The following is a 21,741-nucleotide window of genomic DNA, read 5'->3' as shown; positions in this document are numbered from 1 at the left end:
CTGGGCTGAGGGACAGCACAGAGATCTGGCTCTCGGTTTTCAGATGTTTCAGTGTGGTGCTGGCAACATTATATTATATCTAGACCTTAAAATCAGGGTGAAATGGAGTAATTTTAGCAGAACCGCCCTCATCTACTTTTCCAAAGCGAAAAAGGAGGGTAATCCACGGCTACAGCAGTACCTAAAACCCCAAGTGAGGTCCTAGCATCATTTGATGCTGCAAATCCCTTTCTACTTCCATCTTTCATCCTACCCTGGTGCATTTAGGCAGTGAACTGTCTGAGACAAGTGGGGAAATTTGTCCAAACACAGTGTGGCTGGCTTTGCTTCTGAAGGTTCAGCCCATGGGACCACACAGCTCGGGGAAAACCCTGTTTTATCTTTAAGAAAACGTGCTCCCATGCGGCAAAGGAATAGAAATAGTAATGGTGGGAAACATGACCTTAAGACTAAATGCCCTTTAAAAATGACCTTGGTGTTATCATGACAATTAACTGGGTTTGATCTGCTGGAGGGAGCACCCATCTATGGACTGTCCAGCCAAGGCACTTTGCAATGGAGGGTTTCACGATACAGAGACATGGACGATGACAGCAGGAGGTATCACTTCGTCATCCATCTCCGCAGGGCACGGACTGGGCACCAGGAGGAGGACAGCCCACTTCAGGAGAAGTGCAGATCGCAGTGGGAGACGGTTGAAGGATCTAAGAAGCAGAGATGGACACACAGCCAGACTAATTTTGTGTTAGCATCACACCAGGGCTAATCCCTACCCCCAGATCACCCAGAATTAAATTGTCAGCCCTCTCCCCGGCATGATTTTGGCCAACTCCATCAAACTGGAGAAATTTTATTAAAATCTCTCTCAGCATTAGAAGTTCAAGCCAGGATACCTCCCAGTTGATTATTTTTTCTTCTGAGCAACGAAATTTCTGAGCATACAATTTTCCCATGTCCATCTAGCAGCAGCTACTGCAAAGCATGCTCATTTTAGGCTTCAAATAAAGAAAACAAAATTTAAAGATCTTTCTTTAGCAAAATTCAGAGGCTTTTAGCCAGGTTCATGTTTTTCAGTTCTTCCTTTCAAATCACCAGATCTGGCAGTACTGACCGCTGGACTTTATCTCAGCTAGAGAGTTTAATTCCCAATTCCTCCAGCTTCAAACTGGCGTTTTGCTTTACCGAGGCCAACTTTGACATGGCAAAGGCCTAGCATGAGGCACGGAAAAATGAACAAAATGGAAAATTAAACAAAAGCTTCCAGATTAGCAGCTTCCCCTACCCAGAGCTATAAAAATGAACAGTGCAAAGACCTCGGTGAACGGATCCTTACAGCAAACCACTCATGTCTGGAGATATCACTGACATGTTTACATGGAAAAATCACAACCCAGATTAAGGGGTTTTCCCCGAAAAGCACTTGGCTCAGCTGAGTCCTAAGCACAGATTTCCTCTGTCTGGCTCTCCGGGGCTGCTCGTCCCTGCCTTGGCAGAGCTCTCAGAATCCGATGGTGATTCCCAAAAAGCAGCTGGGTGCAGAGTGTGCACATAACCCAGATAAGCCACGCTCGGAAATTCGGAGGGTGGAGAGGAACCGCTGTGATCTCCTGATGCCCCCGGCATCTCCTGCCTCGAGCCTCAGCCCCTCTGATCAGAGCTGTGTTTGCTCGCGGGGGGGGGTCACCCTGCAAATCTTCAGGCAGGTCGTGGAGTGATGTGTTCAGAGAAAGCAGCTGCACAGAGCAAAAAACTGCCTTTTTGCCACCTTTTCATCACAAAGAGATGCTAAATGCAAATCTCAGCAACACGCTTGCTTGAGGGATATGGTCTGAGCAAACTTTGAGCATTGGTGTTGGGCACGTGCTGTATTTCAAAGCACCAGCGCTACTAAAAGTAAACACAGGGAGCCTGGTTGTGCCTTCTTAACCTAAACTTTTTCAGAAACAAGCAACCGCACAGCTTGGGACCTGGCACGGGCCCGTCACAGGCCATTGATCATGGCTAGCATGAGGGGTGCGGGGTGGGAAGCTGCAGCCAGCCGCAGGATGAGTCCCCTGTGACTCACGGACCCTCGAGGTCCCTTTTTCTTTGTCCAAAGTGTCACAGCACCATGACACCAGGTAGGGTCCTGTATCTTTTTCCAGCACCAGCATCGCGACTCGAGCGGAGCCAGCCACTGCCGGGCCATTACACCTAGCAGTCAAGAAAATTTGGTGCGACGCTGCTCTTTCACAGCCTACCTGGAGAAGCCCCAGAGACTGCCCGTCCTACAGCGATGGGGTCCAGATCCTACAGCAATGGGGTCCAGACACTCTGTTCCCCAAACTGTGGCTTACTATCTGCTTTTTTTTTTGTTGTTTCATCCTATTTCAGGGGTTGCACCATACAATTTATTAGCCCCTGTCTCCTGCAGCAGCTGCTGGTGGGTCTGGGTGCTGAACCAGGAGCAGCGCACCCCAAGCCAACATCCACAGTCCAAGTCCCCCCCCAGATTGGGAATCTGAGTTTACAGCGCGGGGCTGGCATTGCTCAGACGTTGGTGCTGCCTTGTCCAGCTCAGCACCCCGGGGTGCCGGAGCTGACTGCGTCCCTATAGGCCTGGAAAACTGGGTGCAGGTGGTTTTCAGGAATAGGACCCACTCCTGCAAATACAGCCCTGCAGAGGTCAGGGCTGTGCTGTGAGGGTAACTCTGGAGTGATCCCCAAGAAAGCAAAGGGACGACAAGGGATTTTACCCGGGGAGGATGCAGAGCAGCAGGGAGGGGGTGTGTGTGTGTGTGTGTGTGCGCGCAAAGCAGGCTTGACACCCCTCCTTTTCCCCCATAAGGGGGGTCTGCCAGCTCAGGAGTGGCACAGCCAAGCGCAAGTCCTGCCTCCCGCCTCCTGCCTCCTCCTCCTCCTCCTCCTCCTCCTCCTCCTTCTCCTCCTCCCAGATGTTCCCTTGTGTGCAGCCATCTGTTGAGCTCCCTCCTCCCTCCTCCTGCGGGGAAGGGGGCAGCCCGCTTGCCCGGCCAGCTGCACTCCTTGGACGAGGAGGAGGAGGTGGAGGAGGGAGAAGGAGGAGGGAGGAAGGGGACACCCGGCCCCAAGCCTTGCTGCCGCCGGCTCCCGGCGGCGCCCGCTCCCCGCCGTGGGAACCGGCGCTGCGCGGCCGCCCCGCCGTGGGAACCGGCCCGGCAGCGGGAACCGACCCCGGCCCCGGTGAGTCCCTCCCCGCCGCCCCCATCCCCTCCCCAGGCTCGCAGGCAGCCGCCGAGGCAGGGTGTGCAGAGCCGCGGGGTGTTGCAAACCCCCCCCTCACCCCCAATTCTCATTTTTGGGGCGGGGGGCAGCTCGCTGTATAGGGGGTGGGCTGAGCCCTCCCTGCCGCCTCCCCGGGGAGCTGGGGGATGAGCAAAGCCAGCCCTGGGGGTGTCTGCTGGGGACACCCCACCCACCCCACCCCCCCAACCTCCGAGTGGGGAAACTTTTTTGGTGTGATGAGTTTGCCTCGCGGGGGGGGCTCAGCGGCCGGCGGTGCGGGGGGGGCATCGGCTGCAAAACACCTCGGGTGCGGGGGGGGGGGGAAGGACAGAGGTCTCGGGTGGAGGTAAACTACTTTTTCCCCACCTCTGGCTTTCCCAAAGGGGGAATTTGGGGGTGCAGCGGGTGCGTACGAGCCCCCAGCCCGGCTCCCTCCCCCCGGAGGGCTGCAGCCGGGGAGGGATGAAGCGTCTCCAGCCGGGATCTCTTCCCCTCTCCTCCCCTCGGTGCAATGGTGGTTTGTAGAGCGCTTCGGGATTGCCACGGCTGCAAAGTAATCCGAGCAGCAGCTGGAGGCTCCGCACCGCCTCCCGTGCCCGGCTTCGGGGCTTTGATTTCACACAGGGCTCCCTGTCTCCCCTCCTCTCCCCTTCCCCCGGCCCTCCCCTCCCCGCACGGCGGTCGGGGAGAAGAGAGAGAGAGGCTTTTCGGTCGGGTTCTGGTGCTGGGAGGCTCGCAGGGGTTTGCAGCTCACCCAAGGTAAGGGGAGAAAGGAGATTGGGGGGGGGGGGGGGAGGGTAAAGCTTAGAGGGGGTCGCCTGGATGGGGTGAAGAGGCTGGAAGGTGCAGAGGGGGGGGGGTCCTCTCCCCCGTGTTGCAGAGAGAAAGGCAGGGCAAAGCTCCCTGCCTGGGAATTTCCCATGCCTGTAAGTGGATTAAGCTGGAGGGAAAGGTGTGTTTTGGGGGGGGGGGGGAGAAGGGAGAGGAAGCAGACCAGTGTTTATTTGTTCTATTATTGAAAAGAAAAAAAAAAAAAAAAAAAAAAAGGCGCTTCTGTGACTTTTGAAGCAGGAGGTCAGAAAGCACAGGGGTTCCCCTGATAACGCACACACCCTGTAAACTTTTAAGCAGCTCCATGGAAACTTGTTATTAATGCTGCAGTCATTAAAAGGCGCAGACCGCGGCAGATTTATTAGCCCAGTAAACCACAACACGTGCCAGCTCTCTGGAAACAAAAGGGTCCATCAACTTTACTCCTCTGCTTGGGATTTGGGAAGGCTGGGAGGAGAGCGGCGAGGATGGAGCTGGTGGCTTGTGTAGTGGGGAAGTGGCATCGCCTCCGTTAACCGACGCTCTCCATCGCGGTTAGCTAACGTAATTCGGTGGCGGTGGAGGCATTCGAACACGGGTGCAACGAGAGCACAGCGAGCCGTGCCGAGCTCACAGCGTTCATCGCGGCAGCCGGGCGAGGAGCCTCCAGTCTCCCGAGTCCAAAGATTTCCCCGGGTGTCTGCCATGATAAATCAGCTGCCGTTAGCCTGAATAACCGCATTCACTGAAGTTACAGTAGGAAACTTGTCTGGGTGGACACTGTGCCATTGCTCTGCAGAGAGCAGCCGGTGCCGATCGCTGGCGTTGCGCTGAAATATTGCATTGATCGCCGCTCCAAAGCTCGCCTGGCAGCGCGCGGGGCTTTATTGCAGCGGTAGAGAGCAGAGCGAATACCGGGAGAAGAGGTGCTGTGGAAAGGCAGGGTTAGACCAACGCCTCGCCCATCTCTCCGGGAATAAGGAGCACGCTGGATGCCTTAGATGCTGAAAGGACCGGAGGGAGCCTGGTACGTCCCTGGGAGAATTTGCAGTCTAAACTTGGCTGTCTGCTCGCTGTCGGCAGCCAGGTGCTGCAAAGGCAAAGTGGGTTAGCGTCTGCCGTCGTGCTGGCACGGGGCACGGCTCGTGTCCCTTCTCGACCCACGGGAGCCAGTCCCTGTCCCGGGGAGGACACGGGAGGTGCTTGCTCACACGTGGGTTATAAATGGCCTGGCGAGGCCCTAACCTGCCCTCAGCCGTTGCCCATCTCCGCTCCGATGCGGGGTCCCTCTCCGGAGGCGGCGGGTGTGCGGGGTGAGCGACGCTCGGGACCGGGATAGGCAGGAGGTTGGGTGGCAGCACCCGGACGGGCTTCCCCTTGCAGCATGCTGCGGGGAGACGCTGCTGGTTTGTGAATGAATTTGAGCAGCTGCTTGCAGAGGCAGTGGGGAGCAATTACAAAATGCCCGGAGGACGTGACGGACATCCCAGGGGACATTAATTTCTGACAATGAGACGGACTGGCAGGGAAGGCTGCAGGGTCGGGGTGAGGGTCTCCTGCACCCCTGTTCTTTAAGATTGAGTGCAAGGAATAAACCAGCATTGAATGGGTGGGAGGAAATTGGGAGAAAAGAGCTGTAAAACAAAAAACATGCAAAAGTCTTTTTTTTTGGGGGGGATATAGGAAAAAGCATCCTGTGCTCCCCCAGCCCCGCAGTGAACAGCAGCCTGTGCCACCCCGGCGGGAGACAGAGCTGGGAAAAAAAGGTGAGCCGCCGTCTTCCGGAGGTTTAGAGTTTTCCCTCCATCCCTAACTGCTTTTTTTCTCCTCTTTCAGTCTCTTCTCCCTCCTCCTCCCCGCTTGTCAGCCGGTTGGTGGGGAGAAGCAGAGGCTGGAGGGTGGGATAAGACAAGGCATCCTTGTCCAGCAGCCCTCCTGACCCCCGGCACCCCCGGGCCCTGCGTGGTAGCTGCAGCGCTGGCCGCCTGGCAGGCTATCAAAAGAAACTTCCGAACGCCGAGTTGTTGAGGGCCGGGAAGAGATAAAGGCTGGCTTGAGCAAGCCGTTTCTTGTCTTAAAACTTGGCACCTGGACCTATCAAGGGGAATGTATGAATGGCTCAGCCATTCATTACAGGGAAGCCTTGAGATTTTCATTTGTATTGCAATTTTTATTTTTTTTTTAATTTCCTGGGAGTTTCCATCGTTCCCTCTTGGAGTATTTAAAATGTGGAGCGGGGGGGGGGGGGAAGGAAATATGCACTCTGAGAATCGCCCCCACCCCACTTGCAGATGCTGCAAGAGATTAAAGCAACCTGGCTACCTTAGCATGGGACATTCCTGAGTTGCATTAACCAGGCTGGAAATCTGCCTGTTGGAGCAGTGGCAAACTGTAAAAAAACCACTTTATCTTTGCCGCAGCTGAGTGAAGGGCCATGTGCTGTGTGTAATATCTGAGTGCTGGCATCCGGGGGTTTTCTTTTCCTTCCCCTTCCCCTCCTCCTGCTTCTTTTTTGCTGTCCATGTATCTGTGATGCTCACTCCTCTTTTTCCTGGTTCGTGCCTGGCAGCTCAAACCCAGGGGTGGGGAGGGAAATAAGGACCTTTTTTTTTTTTTTTTTTTTTTTGACTTTGAATAAGAGAACCCTCGTCAGGAAAAACTGAGAACTTAAACGCAAAGCCCTGCTGTGGCAGATGGGTCCAAGCAGATGTGATTCCTCACCCCCATCACGTCTGAAGTGGCAAACGTGCGCAGAGGTCTCCAAGTGGGACAGGACACATCCGTGACCCCAAAATCACCCGTTTTCCTCCCATCCTTGCGAATGAGATGTCTGTAGCAGGGGGTATGGTGAGGCCAAGTTTCACACAGCAGGGTGGAGGAGACCCTTCCTCCAAAACCCTTTAATCCCGGTGCAAAGGCTCAGTTCCCACCCAAGGTGCAGCCCCTGTATCTACCCAGGACCGGAGCATTGCAACCTCTTGCAAGAGATCTCCAACTTAAAGGATTACAGGATCACAGGGTAACTCTGAACCTGGCCAGTCTCGTGCACTGTGGGAGAGCATTGCTCTTCTGGACTGTCCCCATATGTCCCACGGTGATGTCCCTATCTCCTGTGCTCACAGCATCGTGCCTGGTGACCTCCCCTAGCTTTGGAGGAAGGAACGGGGTGCAAGGGGCCAGCACCATGTAGCCCATATGGGGGACCCATACGAGGATGCTGTAATTTGGGAACTCTTACTTTGCCAGTCAGTGAAATCAGGTCAAATTAGGTTAGGAGGTGGCTTAACACAGGGTTAAATGGTAAAGGAAGATGGTTGTGTGTGCCCTGGGTGACTTGCGGCGTCTCCATGGCACGGCAGACGTGCCACAGAGCGGTGCCAAAAGCAAGGGGACAGGGATGGGGACAGGATGGAGCCAGGGGAGGTGAGCAGCATGAGTGGGCAGAGGTCCCTGGAGAGGCAGGCCTGCTGTTGGCAGCCACTGAGACTGCAGCCACGGTTTAGAGTCCACAAACACTGATTTGAGAGGTGCTTAGATACTTTTCCACCACAACCACCTCCGCAGATGTCCCCTTCCTTGTCCCCCAGCCTGACTGCCCGTTTTGCAGAGGGCAAAGCAGGGCTGGCGTCCCCGGAGTGTCCAGGCAAGGCAGGAGCTGGACATGGTGCACGAGGACAGTGGTGGCATTTGGCTGAACCAGTTGTGGCAGTGGCAGCGTTGGCTGGGGGCTTCTGCACGAGGTGAGACCAGGAAGTCTTCGCTTGTGCTCTGTTCCCTGTTAAAGTGGTGGGATTTGAACCTGGGGATGGTACCCCCATCCCCACATGGGAAGGAACACCTCTCGGTCCTGGGGTTAGTCAACCTTAAGGCGTCAGGAGGGAAACTGAGGCACGTGAATGGGGATTCATGGTAACATCAGCAGTGAGAAATGGGTCCTGGTGGGGACATGGCTCTCCCGACCCACTTTAGATGCCCTTTCTCTCCAACACCCCATGCCAGCCAAGACAGACTGGAGCATCCTGGGCCGGGGAGGGGAGGCAAAGAGCTAAGGGGACACCACACCACCACGTCACTGGGGCAGTCAAGCATCATCTGGGGTGGGAACCACAGTAGGGACGATGCCCTGTTGCTAAGCCCTTTGTCAGCTTTACCCAGACCCCCTTCCCCTCCCCAAATCCCCCCTTCCCAAATCTTGTAGGAGACCCACTGGGCGTAGCGAATGTCTCCCGTGCTTTGCCGGGCTGGAGGCAGCTCCTGAAGCCCCGGCTGATGCTCTGCTGGGTGTTTTTGCTGGCGTTCATTGTTCGCAGCGTCACGTTGCGAGAATTATTGGCGAGGGGGGGGGGGAGAGAAAGGCCGGGAGGGGAACGGGATGGGAGCCTCCAGCTGTGCTGTTTGCAACAATGACGGCCAGGATTGTATTTATTATCTCCTCGGTGGAGGGTCTGCAGCTGCACGCTGAGAGCCACAGGCAGCAAAGAGGCCCGGAGGTTATTGTGCATGAAAAAAACCCCCAACCACACAAATAAATAAAAAGCCCACAAAGAAGCCCTGGGCCAGCTGAGGCAGCACCGAGGGGCACCCAGCCTAACGTTGCCTCCTCGCTTTGCCCTCCGTTATTGAAGCCAGCAGCCCCGCAGGGCTGTTAGGAGAAGGGAGGTTGGGAGCTGCTGCCTTTCAGAGAGCTAAAGCCACATGGGGTCCTCTTAAAATCCTTCTGCCAGGGCTGGAGGCGTTGCCCAGCCAGAGTCCTGCCGGGGCGAATTTCTTTTCCCTCTGCTTTTCATATGATTTTGGCTGGTGCCGGCCGCTACTGCTTGCCGGAGCCGGGCAGAGCACCACGACCAAGGCACGCCATCAGAGGCAGCGTTTGGACAGCTGATTTGCAGCCACCCCTGTTTCAAGGAGAAAGAGCTGGAAAGCCCTTAGAGATACAGGTTGATGGGGCTGCTATGAGCTATTCGCTCCTGGTGGGCTGTGTCTCACCAGGAAGGGCCGAGGCATCACTCTGGGATGTATCGCCTTCCCCTGGCACCATCCCTCCTCTCTCTTCCTTCCTTCCCCCTGCCCAGCTCATCCTCTCCAGGGGAACCCATCCATGTCCATCCATGCAGCATGGGCCTTCTGCAGCTCAGGCCAGCCCACCGGGGTGGTTGAAAGAAAACCACGTCAGGGATGTGGGGTACATCCATAGGGGCACATCCATAGACATCACGCCTTTCCCTTGTGGATCAGACAGCCGCTGGTGGGTCCTTGCAACCTGCGCTCTCCTGGGGTGGGATGTGGCATGTGCCATCCCAGGGACATACGTGGCAGGTGGCATTTCCCAGCCGGGCACGATGATACGGGCGAGCAGCTCTATTAACAGTTAAAACCAAGGAGCATCCATCGTGGTTAAGAGGTTTCTTCTCCCCGTGCTGCACCTCTTAACGTTTCTCGCTGGCCTGGCGTATGGTGTTCGTCCCAGAGTGCATTCCTCTTGGATTATATCATGTCTCTGGGAGCCGGAGTGCTATGAAGAAGTATCGTCATAGCAGGAGCCGGCACAGGAACCGGCTGGGGTTGGGGGTCAGGTGTGGGAGAGCATCGTCAAGGGCTCAGGCTATAGGAGAAGCTTGCTTTTTAGCTTTCAATAATTGACCAGCTAAGAAATAAGGTCCCGTCTCAGGTGTTTTATGCTTTAAAAATTCATGTCGGCTTGTTGGCTTCCTTAGTCTGACACCAGGAATGGTTGGAGAGGAGGGGGAAGCGTGTGTAACCCCAACGTTGCAGACGAAGCTGTGATCCATCATTTTTAAATTTCGCAGGGGGGGATGCAGCCCTGAAGGAGGAGGTTTTAATCCTCCCAGGGTTACTGCTGTGATTTGGGTAAAGTCTGGGTACTCGCAGCCTCCCTCCATGCGTCACGGAGAGCCCTTGGGCATCGGAGATGATGGGGCAGGGGGATCTGTTGGTAGCTTCACCAGGTCCCTCTACAGCAAAATGCATTAGGGATGGTGTAAAACTTGGTGTAAACCTCTCCCTTTGCTATGAAGTGCCACGCCGAAGGGCTGGTTCGTAAACCTATTTGTGCCCAAATAACTCCTCTGCAATGGAGACCTCCCGTTCTGGGATGTCTCGCTGGGTTTATGATAAAGATCCTGTTCGGGCCAAGTTTGAGGCGGATAAGAAAATATTTATGTTCCCAGTTGAGATGAGGTCTGTGTTACGCTCAGCAAGCGCTGGGATAGCGAGAGCTCCTGTTCCTGGAAATGCTCACTGTTAAAAAGCAGAGGGGGAGGATGGGAAGCAGGGGCTGTCAGGGGGTAAAAGGATTTGGGGTGGTCACCCCTGGGGTGATGCTGGAGCAGGAGAAAGCCCTGAGCTACTGCATCCCTTGCGGGCACCTTGTTTGATCCCGAGCTGCTGGGAACTGGTGTGCGGCTGCCGATGCTCCCACTTTGAGCGGTCCTGCAGCCGGCATAGCCAGGAGGCAACGGTGGGGCCAGGATGCTCACGTCCCCTCTGCTCCCGGCGAGCCCCATGAAACCCCCCCTGGTGCTGCCGGGAGGTGCCACGCCGCACCGACGCCTGCCTTCCCCTGCCCGCAGCCGCTCCGGAGGCTTGGCAAACTTCATTTCCTTTCGGGAACGCCTCCTCCAGGCACAAGCACAGCTCGGCGTGAGGCTGGTGGGCAAAATTGCTTTCAAAAGCCACAGGAGACTATTTCCCCGACCCCGAATAAAACCGCTATTAACCTGACAGCTTCCTGGGCTGAGCGGGGAAGGGGGATTTTTTTGTGCAAAACCCTGGTGCCGCGGTGATTTAATTCCTAATTTGCCCGTGCTGGAGGTAGCACCGACTTCGTCCCACTGGAGGTGAAATTCCCAGGAGTTGGGCTGCTGTTTGCTTCCAAGACGTGGCTTTTCAAGGCACACAGCTCTCGGGGCAGCAAAAATTCTCCGTATTTCAGCCGTGGATGTAAATCAGCTGGAACTTGCCGTATGGGCTGACAGACCTGCCCGCACAGGTTTCCTTTTGTCAGAGCCCAAAATACACTGCACCGCACCTTGATTTCCTCCTTGCGGGGGGGATGAGGGATGCTGGGGGAGAGATTGCACAAGCGGAATAAACTATTAGCTGTTTAAACACTAGGATGATAAATTACCCGTGGCCTCTTGCAAAGCAGATGGGATTTGTGACATTAACAGTTGGAGCAAAGATTATTTTAATAGGGCTCTCCATTTCTTTTATAAAGAAAGGATCTTTTTTTTTTTTTTTTTAACTTTAAAGAAAAAATAGAGCAGAGGCTGTTTCAGCCGAGCAAGGGACATCACATGTTTGAAAACAAACCCATAGTGAGAAGCTGTAGGGTTTGGAGGTCCTGGGTTCCCTCTCGATCGATCCCATGTGTCTTCTCTGCAGCCCACGTGGTGGGTTGAGGGGCTGCTTGGTTTTGGCTTTGGGGTTGTGAAACGCTTCTGACGCTTAACAATTCGGCTTTGCTCTCGCTAATCTTATCTATCCCGTCCCCTGTAACGTCTATGAACATCTCCCTGAAGGATTGGAGAGCATCGGTGGGATGCTGGTTAATCATTGTGGTTTGGGCTCAGCGGTTTCTCTATGTCCGGAGCTGAGAAAAGCGGAGGGAGATAACTGAGATATGAGGAAAATGAGGAACGGTGTCTTGTTTTTTCCTTCCTCGGCCCTTCTGGCTGTCCACACCCCAAATTCCATGTTTTTTTGGTGAGATTCAAGTCTTGACAGTCAAGACAAGATGCAGAGCAATGTGGTTCTTGTCCAGACCTGGGAGCAGCATCTCACCTCTGTTTATGGCAGTTTTGTCCCCTCCTGAAATCACTTGGAACGGGGACAAAGCACCCTACGGAGCAAATAAACCACTGACTCAAGATCTGCTTGTCTTGGCTACCTCCTGTGATCCCTGGGGACCCACAGGTCAGAGAGGGGAAATCCCACCCTGAGCCCACCCGTCCCCATCACGCCGCCCACCCTGGTCTGCCTTAAATACAACCACCACGTCTCTGCCTTGAGGGAGGAGAGAGGACTTTTTCTTTCCATCCCCAGTTTGGTGCCTATTGTATATTATTCTTCCATAGCCTGGTAATGTAGATTCCTGATACCACTGGGTTAATTGCTCGCTAACGACTCCCATTTGACTGAATGCAAAGGAGGTGCTTTTACATCCGTTATTAGCAATCATTAAAGCAGAAAGGAATTTATAGAGAAATATTTTCTTTTTTTTTTTTTCCCTCATTCCCTGCATTTAATTCTGATTTTCCCCAGTGAGCGGGAAGACGGAGCAAAAAGTGTTCAGGCACCCGCAGGATGATTTTAGCTCCTGTTCAGGCCCTCGGTGTCTCTTTACATTGAGCCATAAGGGCTAAAGCCCCCGTCCCAGTGGCTGAGCTTCCCCCCATCCCAACGCTTGCATGCACTGGTGGGGGAAATAGGGTGAGGAGAAGGAGAAGACTGGGTCGCACGTCCACTTCTTTATATCCTGGTGGGTAATTGGGGCTGGCTCTGCTGTCTAAGCAGCTTTGCACTTCCCACTGATGAAACCATCGGTGTGAAGTGAATGAAGGGTGATAACTTGTCACCCAAAAGCGACTTGTGCAATGGCTCCTGATGGACGGCTCCATGAAATCAAGGTGAATTTAGAAAAGCCAAGGGACGACTACTCATCCTGCTGTCACTGACACTTAGAGTAACTCCACTGAACTCCCCCAAACCCATCTAAGCAAATGCAGGATCAAACCTAAATAGCTGATACTTCTTGGAGTCTCATTAGCTCTCGCTCTCCCTAAATCCAAGAAGTCACAAACACTGAGTATAAAACCGGGACCGGTATTTGCAAAGCGTGCCCCAAACCAGCAAACAACAAAAAATAACAAATGGGTCAGAAAGCCCTGTTCCCGTGTACACCAGAACTCCTTTGTGAGGAAGCACTAATTGCTTTAATGAGCTTTATAGAGGGGGTGAACACAGCTCTTCGCTGCATGCATGTGGGGACCCCTTCTGCAGGGAAGAGCCGGCCTGAAGCAAAAAGCCTGGATGACCTTTACTTTCAATGGATTCACACAGGCACAACAAAAAGAAAGAGTAACCTTGTCAGCAGCAGTTTCTTTATCATGTGAGGGGTGCGTGCCTGCGAGTTAAGGGATTAATAGTCTCTGGTCGTGGGCTGGTTTGAACCAGCTTTGCTGCCTGCTCGCATTGGCACGTGGGGTCTGGAGACCGGGCTGCGATTTCATCTGTGGCGTCATTTGGACTCAGCCCGGGAGAGTCCACACTGGAAAAGCGTAGCTGTTGCTAGTGCTGCACTTTATTCGATAATTATTCCTGGTTTACAGAATAATTAATGGGAGAGGGGGGGGGAAAAAAAAGGTCTCTGAAGCACTTTTGTTGTTGGAGAAGCGAGTCAGGAGCATCCTGGTGCTCCAGAGCCACCATCCCAGCTGCCTCTCGGAGCCTTCCAAGTATTTAAAAAGAGAAAGAGCCAACTATCTCTTTTTTTTTTTTTTTTTCCCTTCAGTCTGGAGGATTTATGGCCTCTGTCATAACCTATGCAGCTTGTTTCGCTTTCCAATAGCGTTCCCTTTCCCCTGCCCCCAATCAGTGAATGCAGCCAAGTGGGCCTTGCGGGCCTTGCTATAAAGACTTTGCTTTTCGTTCACTTGGCTGATGCAAGAGAGAGAAGACAAGCCCCAAATTTTCTTCCTGATGAAATATTGTTGCTAATCCAACTCCTCCGTCCTTTGCTAGCACAGCAACTCTACTTGGGATAGGCGGACTCCAGCCCTTCCTTTTTGCCTCTTTCCCTTAAAGGTTGCTATATTTGTTGTTAACCCAGAATTAATCCAGCAGCACATTGGCAAGAAACCTGGAAATTACCAGGATCAGTCCACCGCGTCTTAGGCACGCGGGGATTCATGTCATACCTGATCTGCTCTGAGGGTGGGCTGCTGTTGAAAAGACAGGTCCTGTTTTCCCCATTCCCGTGTCACCCTGCGGCTGGGCAGCCCGATTTGCTGGAAAACTGACCCGCCAAAGGGGGAAAAGGAAGATTAGGGGGGGTTTTGTTGGATGAGTGAGCTGGGTTGCTGGGTGCACCTGGTTGCTGGGCGGGACTCGGGTTTGGAGGATGCAGCCAGGGATGGGGTGGGAAGCAGCAGCCCAAGGAGAGCAGGGCATCCCGCTCCACCACGGTCAAGGGAGAGACGGGGCATCTCCAAGAATGGGTCTGGCCTTAGGTGGGTTTCATCCCCTTCGGGGGCAATTTCTTTCTCTTCACACCACCATAGAGACAACCTGGGGTTTCTGCACTTCTTACTTATGTACCTTAAGCTTCACTGGGTGACTTTGGGTCTTCAGCCCCGACTCCAGCTGCATTTCAGCTGATGCTTTGCTGAATGGCACGTTCGGGGAGGCCGAGGGGTGCAGCATGAACGGGGGGGCCATTTCCTGACTCCATCAAACAACAAACTTTCAAACACCTCCCCCTTGTATTATTTTTTTAATTAATCCTTGATTTTTGGCCATAGGGATTTCCGGCTTGGTGGTTGCCAGGGCAACCAGAGGTAGCCTAGGTAGCATCCTCTTCATCTCTTCATTCCCTGGGGGGGGGGATGACCAGTCCCCGAACAATGGGCTTCCATCCAGGGCGGGATGTGTTAGCACATCTCTCTTGGGTGGGAACGAGGTGGCAAAGCCTCAGCTGTGGATCGGGGATGACTAGTGAGAAAAGTCTTTAAGGAAGAGGAGAGGGAGGAAGTCAAGTGCAGTGAGAAGAGTGAATTTGCAACACCACCATAACAGGGCTTTCCTTTTCCCCCCACGCCCCAACCATCAGCTGAGATCTGGGTTTCCTCTGCAGTCTTGTTTTAAAATCAGATTTTAACCTTTTTTTTTTGGCAGGGAAATCTCAATGTGAGGTTTCCGCCCGGGTCCTGCCACACGATGGTGCGGGGGATGAGCAGAGCAGGGAGGAGGCATCAGGGCATCTGCAGGCTCAGGAAGAGATGTGGGATTTGGGGAGAAGGTTAGCACCCTGCTAGGAGCTTGGTCCAACCTTGGCTCCCTTACCCACCACTGGGTCTCCTTGGGGTTGTCTCAGGATATTTGCCGTGCGAAAAAGACGAGCAAGATACAAAGACCAGAGCCCTGCAGCCACTCCGGCCACCTGAAATGTGGCGGACGATGCTGCACTCCCAGCAGCTCCTGTTGAAATCAGTGGGTATAACAAGCTCCCCAGAGCTGTCAGATGGCCAAAATTTATCCCTGGGATCTCTCCGCACCACAACAGCCATAGAAATGAAGAGGTCATGGCTGAACCGGCCTGAGAGCCGACAGTTTTCTCCGGGTGGCTTTCCCCTCACCATCCCAGGTGATGGGGCTGGTGGTTTCTGGCCCATGGTGTTTCCTCCAGGTGAATCTCCCCAGTGCCGCAGGAGGATAACTCATCTTCCTTTTACGAGGGGATACCTTGGCTTCCTGCCTTTATCAACAGAGCAGCTCGTAGGCAGCAATCCAAAGGCAATTTGATGCGGTTTCAAATGCACGCTGTACACAGATGAACTGTAAATGCCTGCGGCATGTTTCTTTCCCCATTTCAAAGAGCGCTATCGATTGCTCCATGTGATGATGAAGCATGCCTGTACCTGACTAAGTTCTTCATTGATTACCTGGCAATGCAGGAGTCTCTTTCCTGGACTGGAAGATGACCAGTACCTTTATTTCTCCTATATCAGAGCTATTGGCCAAGTGGCTTGTTAGCTTATGAATGCTTCATTCTGCTCCATAAGGGAGTTTTTAACTGGTAGTAATGGATTGCATCTCATCTGCAAAGCAATTGCAGAGCCAGTAAGGGAGAATTTGGGGCAGTCCTGTGAGGAGGGAAGAGGCAATAGATGCTGTGCAAATACCTAAGCTGAGCTTTGTGTACTGCATTTCAGCTGCGTAATGTTTCGTGCTTGCTGCTGGCTGGAGCCGTGGATGTTGCAGTGGGAATCACTGCATCTGCCCACTTCTGGCGATCATTTTTGAGGCTGATCAGGAAGGGAATTCCCATGTCAAAAGGGGTTTGAGCAGCTGCATACCAAAGCCCAGTGTTGGCTTTGATTCTTCTCTCAGTTAAACTAGGACTTTGGAGATTGCCCTCTTGCTTTTCTTCAGGTGGCCCAGCAGGAGCCCACAAAGGTCTTATTAGTGCTCAGAAAGCCAAGTCTCACACTGATGTGTCTTTGGACCTGCTGGGGTCTGATCCAGCTCTCACTGGAGTCAACAGGATGCCATGAGGAACTGAGCTGGGCTTTCGAAGGAGAAGTTAGGAGGCACTTTCCCTGTTGAGACATCAAGTTGGAATAGCCACTGGGTGGGATTTGGGAGAAGAAATATGGTAGACTGAGCTGACACTAACGCAGGTACTTCCCTGTACGTGAGACATTTAACATTTGGGGGTTTGCTTTTTGAGTTTCTAAAGAGCTCCCCACTGCTGTAATTTCCCCTGGTAATAAAACATGTCAGTGCGTTCCAAATGCAGCTTCACGAAAAAAAAAGTAGTATTTAGTTTAGGGGGGACTGCAGAAGGGAGCAAGCTATGGTCTGTCTGCACAGAACCAGAGGGGATCAGCCTTGATGTCATTAGGAAAGGGTTATCTGGAAACGTGTCTACAGAAAGGAGCTCTGCCCCCTGCGTCCCCTCTGCACACATATGTGTTTTCTCAAGAAACAGTTGAATGGGCTGGGACTAGGGCTCATCTTACAGATTTTCTGTTGTTTCTATAGAATAATGGACCCCAGAGGGTTGCGTGTTGGCCTTTAGCAATGCTTTGGTTGCAGGCTCTTTGGCCAGAGTCCCAACTTCTGCTATTTGCAGGAGGTCTGGCAGTTACCGCCAGACAAGTCATATCAGTGATCAGGACAATATTGTTGCAATGCTTTTTCCCCTTTGCACTTCTTTTGCACGTTGGCCAGTAGTCCCTGGTCGGTCTCCTGGGAAGGAGAGCAGGGCCAAGAACACCATGCTGAAAAGGGAGAGAAACTGCTGCCAAGGAGTGGGTGAGGGAAGATGAAGTGTGAACTTCTAGGAAATGGTCCTGGGAAGGTGCAAGGGCTGCGGGGAAGGCACCTCAGCCAGATCAAAGGGTGTGTGGGAAAGGTGATACTGCAAAGAAGTTAATAAAGTGCTTTTAAACAGTGGTGGGAAAGGTGAGAATAGAGACCAGGGGGGCTGAGGTGGGGATGGGAACACGCGTTTAAAGGGGATTTTTTTTTTTTTTTTTTGGCTAAATGAATGCTTGGCACGCGAGTCTCTGTTTATCACCAGCAGCGTAGCCAAAGAGTGGTGCTGATGGATCTGCTTGCCTGGTTTGGTGGGAGTTTTTGTTGGCAGCCTCCTGGAGACCTTGTTTATAAGGCATGAAGAGCCGTCACCCATGACTGCAATGGGAACCAACGAGGACAGCCCTTGCTGCCTCTGCTGACCTGCAGGATGCTGGCACGCTCCAATTTACCCTCTCCAGAGATGCAGAGCTAAAGCTTTTTTGGCTGGCTGTTGAACTCACGCAGCTGCTGTTGCCCACAGTTGTGTGGAGGAGCTGTTAGGATGCGATTTGAAGAGGTCCAGCAAAGCCGGTGAGGTGCAGATCAGCTCTCTTCCTCCCTCCACTGTGACGATGGCGGGACAGAAACATCTTAGATAGAGGAGGATCAAAACCAGAGGGGTGGAGAGAGCTCCTTGCTTGCTGGCATCGTTAATCAGAGAGAATACTTAATGTAATTAGCAAAGACTCCCCAGAGGCTCTAATGAAACAAATTGGCTCTCTCCACTCGATGCCTGTGCTGGGCCCGCCACAGCAGAGTCTGGGTTAGACTGAGCACTCCTTGGTTCCTCTGCTTCGGCAGGCGAGGAGCCAGTGGCCGTTGTCTGTCCTACATGCCACCAGCCAGAGGAGCGTTGGTTTTAGCCCTCTTTTTTAGCCAGTTGACATAAAGCAATGCTCCTACTTCTGAATTTGCATTTGAAGTCTAAGCAAGGGAGACGTGCAGTCCGTTTGGGCGGTAGGCAGCTGGCCTTTCTAGCTGTTCATCCTGGAGGATGTTCTGATGATGCCGTTATCTCTGTCGTCTACAGGAAATTTGAATGGAGCTGTGGTTTTTCTTTCCCTGATAAGGGTTTTGGACACCGAGGGTTCCCACTGGGCACACAGCCTCCATGATTTCTCCAACCTCTCAATGCAGGGTCTTGAACCCGGTGCTCCCAAATCTCACATGGATGCCCTGACATGAAGACCTCTGTGTGCTGAAGTTTGCCAGGTTGTAAAACGACTCAGGGTTTGAGCTGCCATTTAGCTTTTTCCTTGGTCCAGTCAAAAGGATGCATGTTGGATAGATCTTGCTTTAAGGCAGCCTACTGTTCTTATAGCTAATTTCCAGCTGCGTCTTAACTTGGTTATATCTGCAAAGACTGTTAACCCAATATTTTTTTCTCTGTTAAGTTCCCAGTGGGGTTCACAACATGTTTGGGACACCCATGCTGTTTAAGGCTATACTTAATCTATCCCTTTGGAAAGACAGAGGAGAAGACTGCACGACTCAAACTGTTACACATCTTCAGTAAAGTAATTTCCACGGCAATTAAATCTATTTTCTTATCGTCTTGTTTTCCAGGTCAACAATGCAGTTCCTAGCCTGGTTCAATTTGCTGCTTCTCCTTCCTTGTTTTGGTACCACCAAAACCTGCTTCCCTGGCTGCCACTGCGAAGTGGAAAGCTTCGGTCTTTTTGACAGCTTTAGCTTGACCAAAGTGGACTGCAGCGGAATAGGCTCACACATCGTTCCTGTCCCAATCCCTCTGGATACCTCCTACTTGGATCTGTCATCAAACAAACTGGAAACAATCAATGAATCGATGCTTACTGGCCCTGGATACACCACCTTGGTGAGCCTCGACCTGAGCTACAACAAAATTGCCAAGATTTCCTCCACAACCTTCTCCAGGCTTCGGTATCTGGAGTCCTTGGATCTGAGTCATAACTCTCTGGAAGTCCTTCCAGAGGACTGTTTCTCCAGTTCCCCTCTGGGCGACATAGATTTGAGCAATAACAAACTTTTGGATATAGCTATGGACATTTTTGCTTCAAAAGGTCAAGGAAAACCCCTGAACGTGGATCTGTCCAATAATATGCTCAGCACAATTACGAGGCACCGTGAAAAGAGCATCCCCAACATCCAGAACTTAAATCTTTCTGGAAACAGGCTAACGTCTGTGCCAAACTTTCAAGGGATTCCTCTCCGATACCTAAATCTTGATGGGAACCCTCTAGTCAAGATTGAGAAAGGAGATTTCACGGGGCTGAAAGATTTGATTCATTTATCCCTCAGCAGCCTGCGTGGCTTTGGAGAGTTATCTCCTTATAGCTTCAAGGAACTACCAGCCCTCCAAGTTCTGGATTTATCCAGCAATCCCGACCTGAAGTCACTGACTGCTGAAGTTATCTTCGGTCTGAACTCCCTGCAAGAGCTCAACCTCTCTGGGACGGGCGTGTCATCCTTGCCAAAGACTGTGCTGAAATACCTGCCTTCCATCAAAAGCATCACCTTGGGGAAGAACATACAGTGTCTTAAGACCATCAAAGAAGGACAGTATCACCGACAAATTGGGCTGACCAAAAAAGAGGTCCTCAGTTGCCACGACAGCCACGGGTCTGTAGCAGCAGCGCCTTACGTTTCGTGATGGAAGCTGGGGAGGAGGGGCGGGGAAGGGAGGGCGGGGGGCCGTGGGATTTGTACAGGTGTCGGACTGAGATGGCTTGCAGTGTGCCTTTTGTAAAACTGTCAATAATTTATATATTTGTATATGCCAATACGTGATTGTTTGTGGATTTTATAAACTCTCAAATCCTGGCCCACATCATCTGCAGGCTCCAGATTTTGCCCCGTGCATTGAGGTCCTGCATGCAGCCCGTTAGCTCCAGAGCGGTGATGCTGGACGATGGGGACCAAGCTGCTCTGCAGGTCCCAGGGCAGAACAGCCAGTCTGGAGCAAACCTTCGTGCCCCAGACACGTTTGTAGGAGCAAAGCTACGTCTCTCCAGAGCACGCACCAAAACGTACCGACTCCGTAGCTGCTTGCTTGCAAACCCATGTATCATCCTTTTTTTTAATTGTTACTCCCCAAGAAGTGCCTTCTGGATGTTGCCTTCATTAGCAGCACCCTGTTCCCTGTCATGCACTTTCAGTCTTGAAGAAACATTTCCAGACAAACCTGAATACAGGGTGCTCCTAATGTGCTGCTTTTTACATGTTATTTGCATAGGTGTGCGAGGAACATTGAGTAAGTCCAGAACTTTTCCCACAGTTTTCTCCCCCTTTTCCCATCTTGATCCTTTTCACGTCAAATTACTTCAGGTCCAATCTTGGCAACCTCCCGTCTTTCTAACCTTAGCGAGCTATTGCTCAGAGATGATGTGCAGCAGAGCAAGGGAAGCTGAGGGATCTGCCAACAGCCTCCTCTCACCCAGGAACCAGCCTCCGATGAAGCAAATTAACTGAGCTGCAAAGTGAAGAGATCACGTAGCCTAGCTTAAAAAAAAAAAAAAAAAAATCCCTCCTCCCTCTCTGGGGAAGCTTGGAAGAAAACCTTGACAGGGATTCTCATCTTGACGACCTTATCAAACCAAGACGCAGACCCAGAGGACGTGAGAGTAAGCTGTTTCTATGCTGACGTCCCCCATCTGAACGTAACATCTGTGACTCAGCTGGGCTCGTGTGAGGCAATTTCCAGCACTGAAACACTCTCCAGAATGTGCCAGGCGAAGAATTAACACTGACGCCTGCGACCCTGGAGCACTTTGCCTATCAGGGGAAAGATCTTGGGTTTTTTTTTTTTCCAGAGTTGTGGCTTTTTTTTCTCTCACACGGCTCCTTGGCTGCCAACCGGAATCTGATAAAAAAGCCTGGTCCTCAGAGATTTACTCATTTTTTCCTCCGTTGCTGAAATGCTGGCAAAACAAAGGGGAGCCTCTCTCGTCCCCCTTCTTCTCCAGGCTAGGAGAAAGCGGGGGAAGGCAGCACAGCTTGACTCAATGCTGTCTGTGAGGCCTTCAACCTGCTGATAGGAGCTCCTGCAGCGGAGGTGTCTGCTGAGGTCTGGTCCACATCTGGCACGCTCTGTCCTGGGGATGGGAAGGGATGTTGTGGATGGGGGTCCTGCTCGGGTTGGTGTGCAGCTTGGTCTCTAAACCCAGCCTTGCATCAGGGCCACCTTGAACGATGCTGGAAGCTGGTTTAGGGAGGTCCATGCAAAGGTGATGCAGATATAAACCCATCCCACAACCCTCCTCGGGAGCGCTGGGAGGAGCTCAGGCTTTGTCCTCACACCCCCAAAGGTCTTTGCAAATGGAAACCCTATTGCCCAAAGCAGCTGTCTCCAGGGATGGTTGCAACCCACTGAGCCCATAAAAGCCAGAGTCAACACCTCACTTTGGATACTGAAATCCCTCTCCCACATTTTCATCCATCTCCTTTTCAACTACTTGTTTGCGGACCTTAGGGTGGGATTTTAACCCTTTCTTTCAGTGCTGGGGTTCTCCCCCTCTGCTGAGCCTTTGCAATGCTCAACCAGCCTTCACAGTCGGAAGAAACATTGATTTTTCTTAAAAAGGCAATGGGACTGCCTACAGGCAGGGA

General features: G+C 52.5%; 1 protein-coding gene across 3 annotated transcripts; it reads left to right on the top strand.

The window, feature by feature from the left end:
- The first annotated feature begins 3,071 nt into the window (after positions 1–3,071).
- On the top strand, positions 3,072–19,786 carry TSKU (tsukushi, small leucine rich proteoglycan). 3 transcript variants are annotated; one of them, XM_076328475.1, is made up of 3 exons: positions 3,072–3,201; positions 5,737–5,819; positions 18,721–19,786. In XM_076328475.1, exon 3 carries the CDS (start codon positions 18,728–18,730, stop codon positions 19,784–19,786), a length of 1,059 nt encoding a protein of 352 aa, XP_076184590.1. In that variant the 5' UTR covers positions 3,072–3,201; positions 5,737–5,819; positions 18,721–18,727. The 3 variants fall into 3 exon arrangements, with proteins under 3 accessions (XP_076184590.1, XP_076184592.1, XP_076184589.1); XM_076328474.1 differs by lacking the exon at positions 3,072–3,201 and adding an exon at positions 4,299–5,080; XM_076328477.1 differs by lacking the exon at positions 5,737–5,819.
- Positions 19,787–21,741: the final 1,955 nt, after the last annotated feature.

The sequence above is a fragment of the Aptenodytes patagonicus genome, chromosome 1, assembly GCF_965638725.1.
Source record: "Aptenodytes patagonicus chromosome 1, bAptPat1.pri.cur, whole genome shotgun sequence".
NCBI lineage: Eukaryota > Metazoa > Chordata > Aves > Sphenisciformes > Spheniscidae > Aptenodytes > Aptenodytes patagonicus.
This window is presented reverse-complemented; position numbering and strand designations above follow the sequence as displayed.

Coding starts and splice junctions, on each gene's coding strand:
- TSKU (XM_076328477.1), top strand. CDS start 18,728: ATGCAGTTCCTAGCCTGGTTCAATTTGCTGCTTCTCCTTCCTTGTTTT.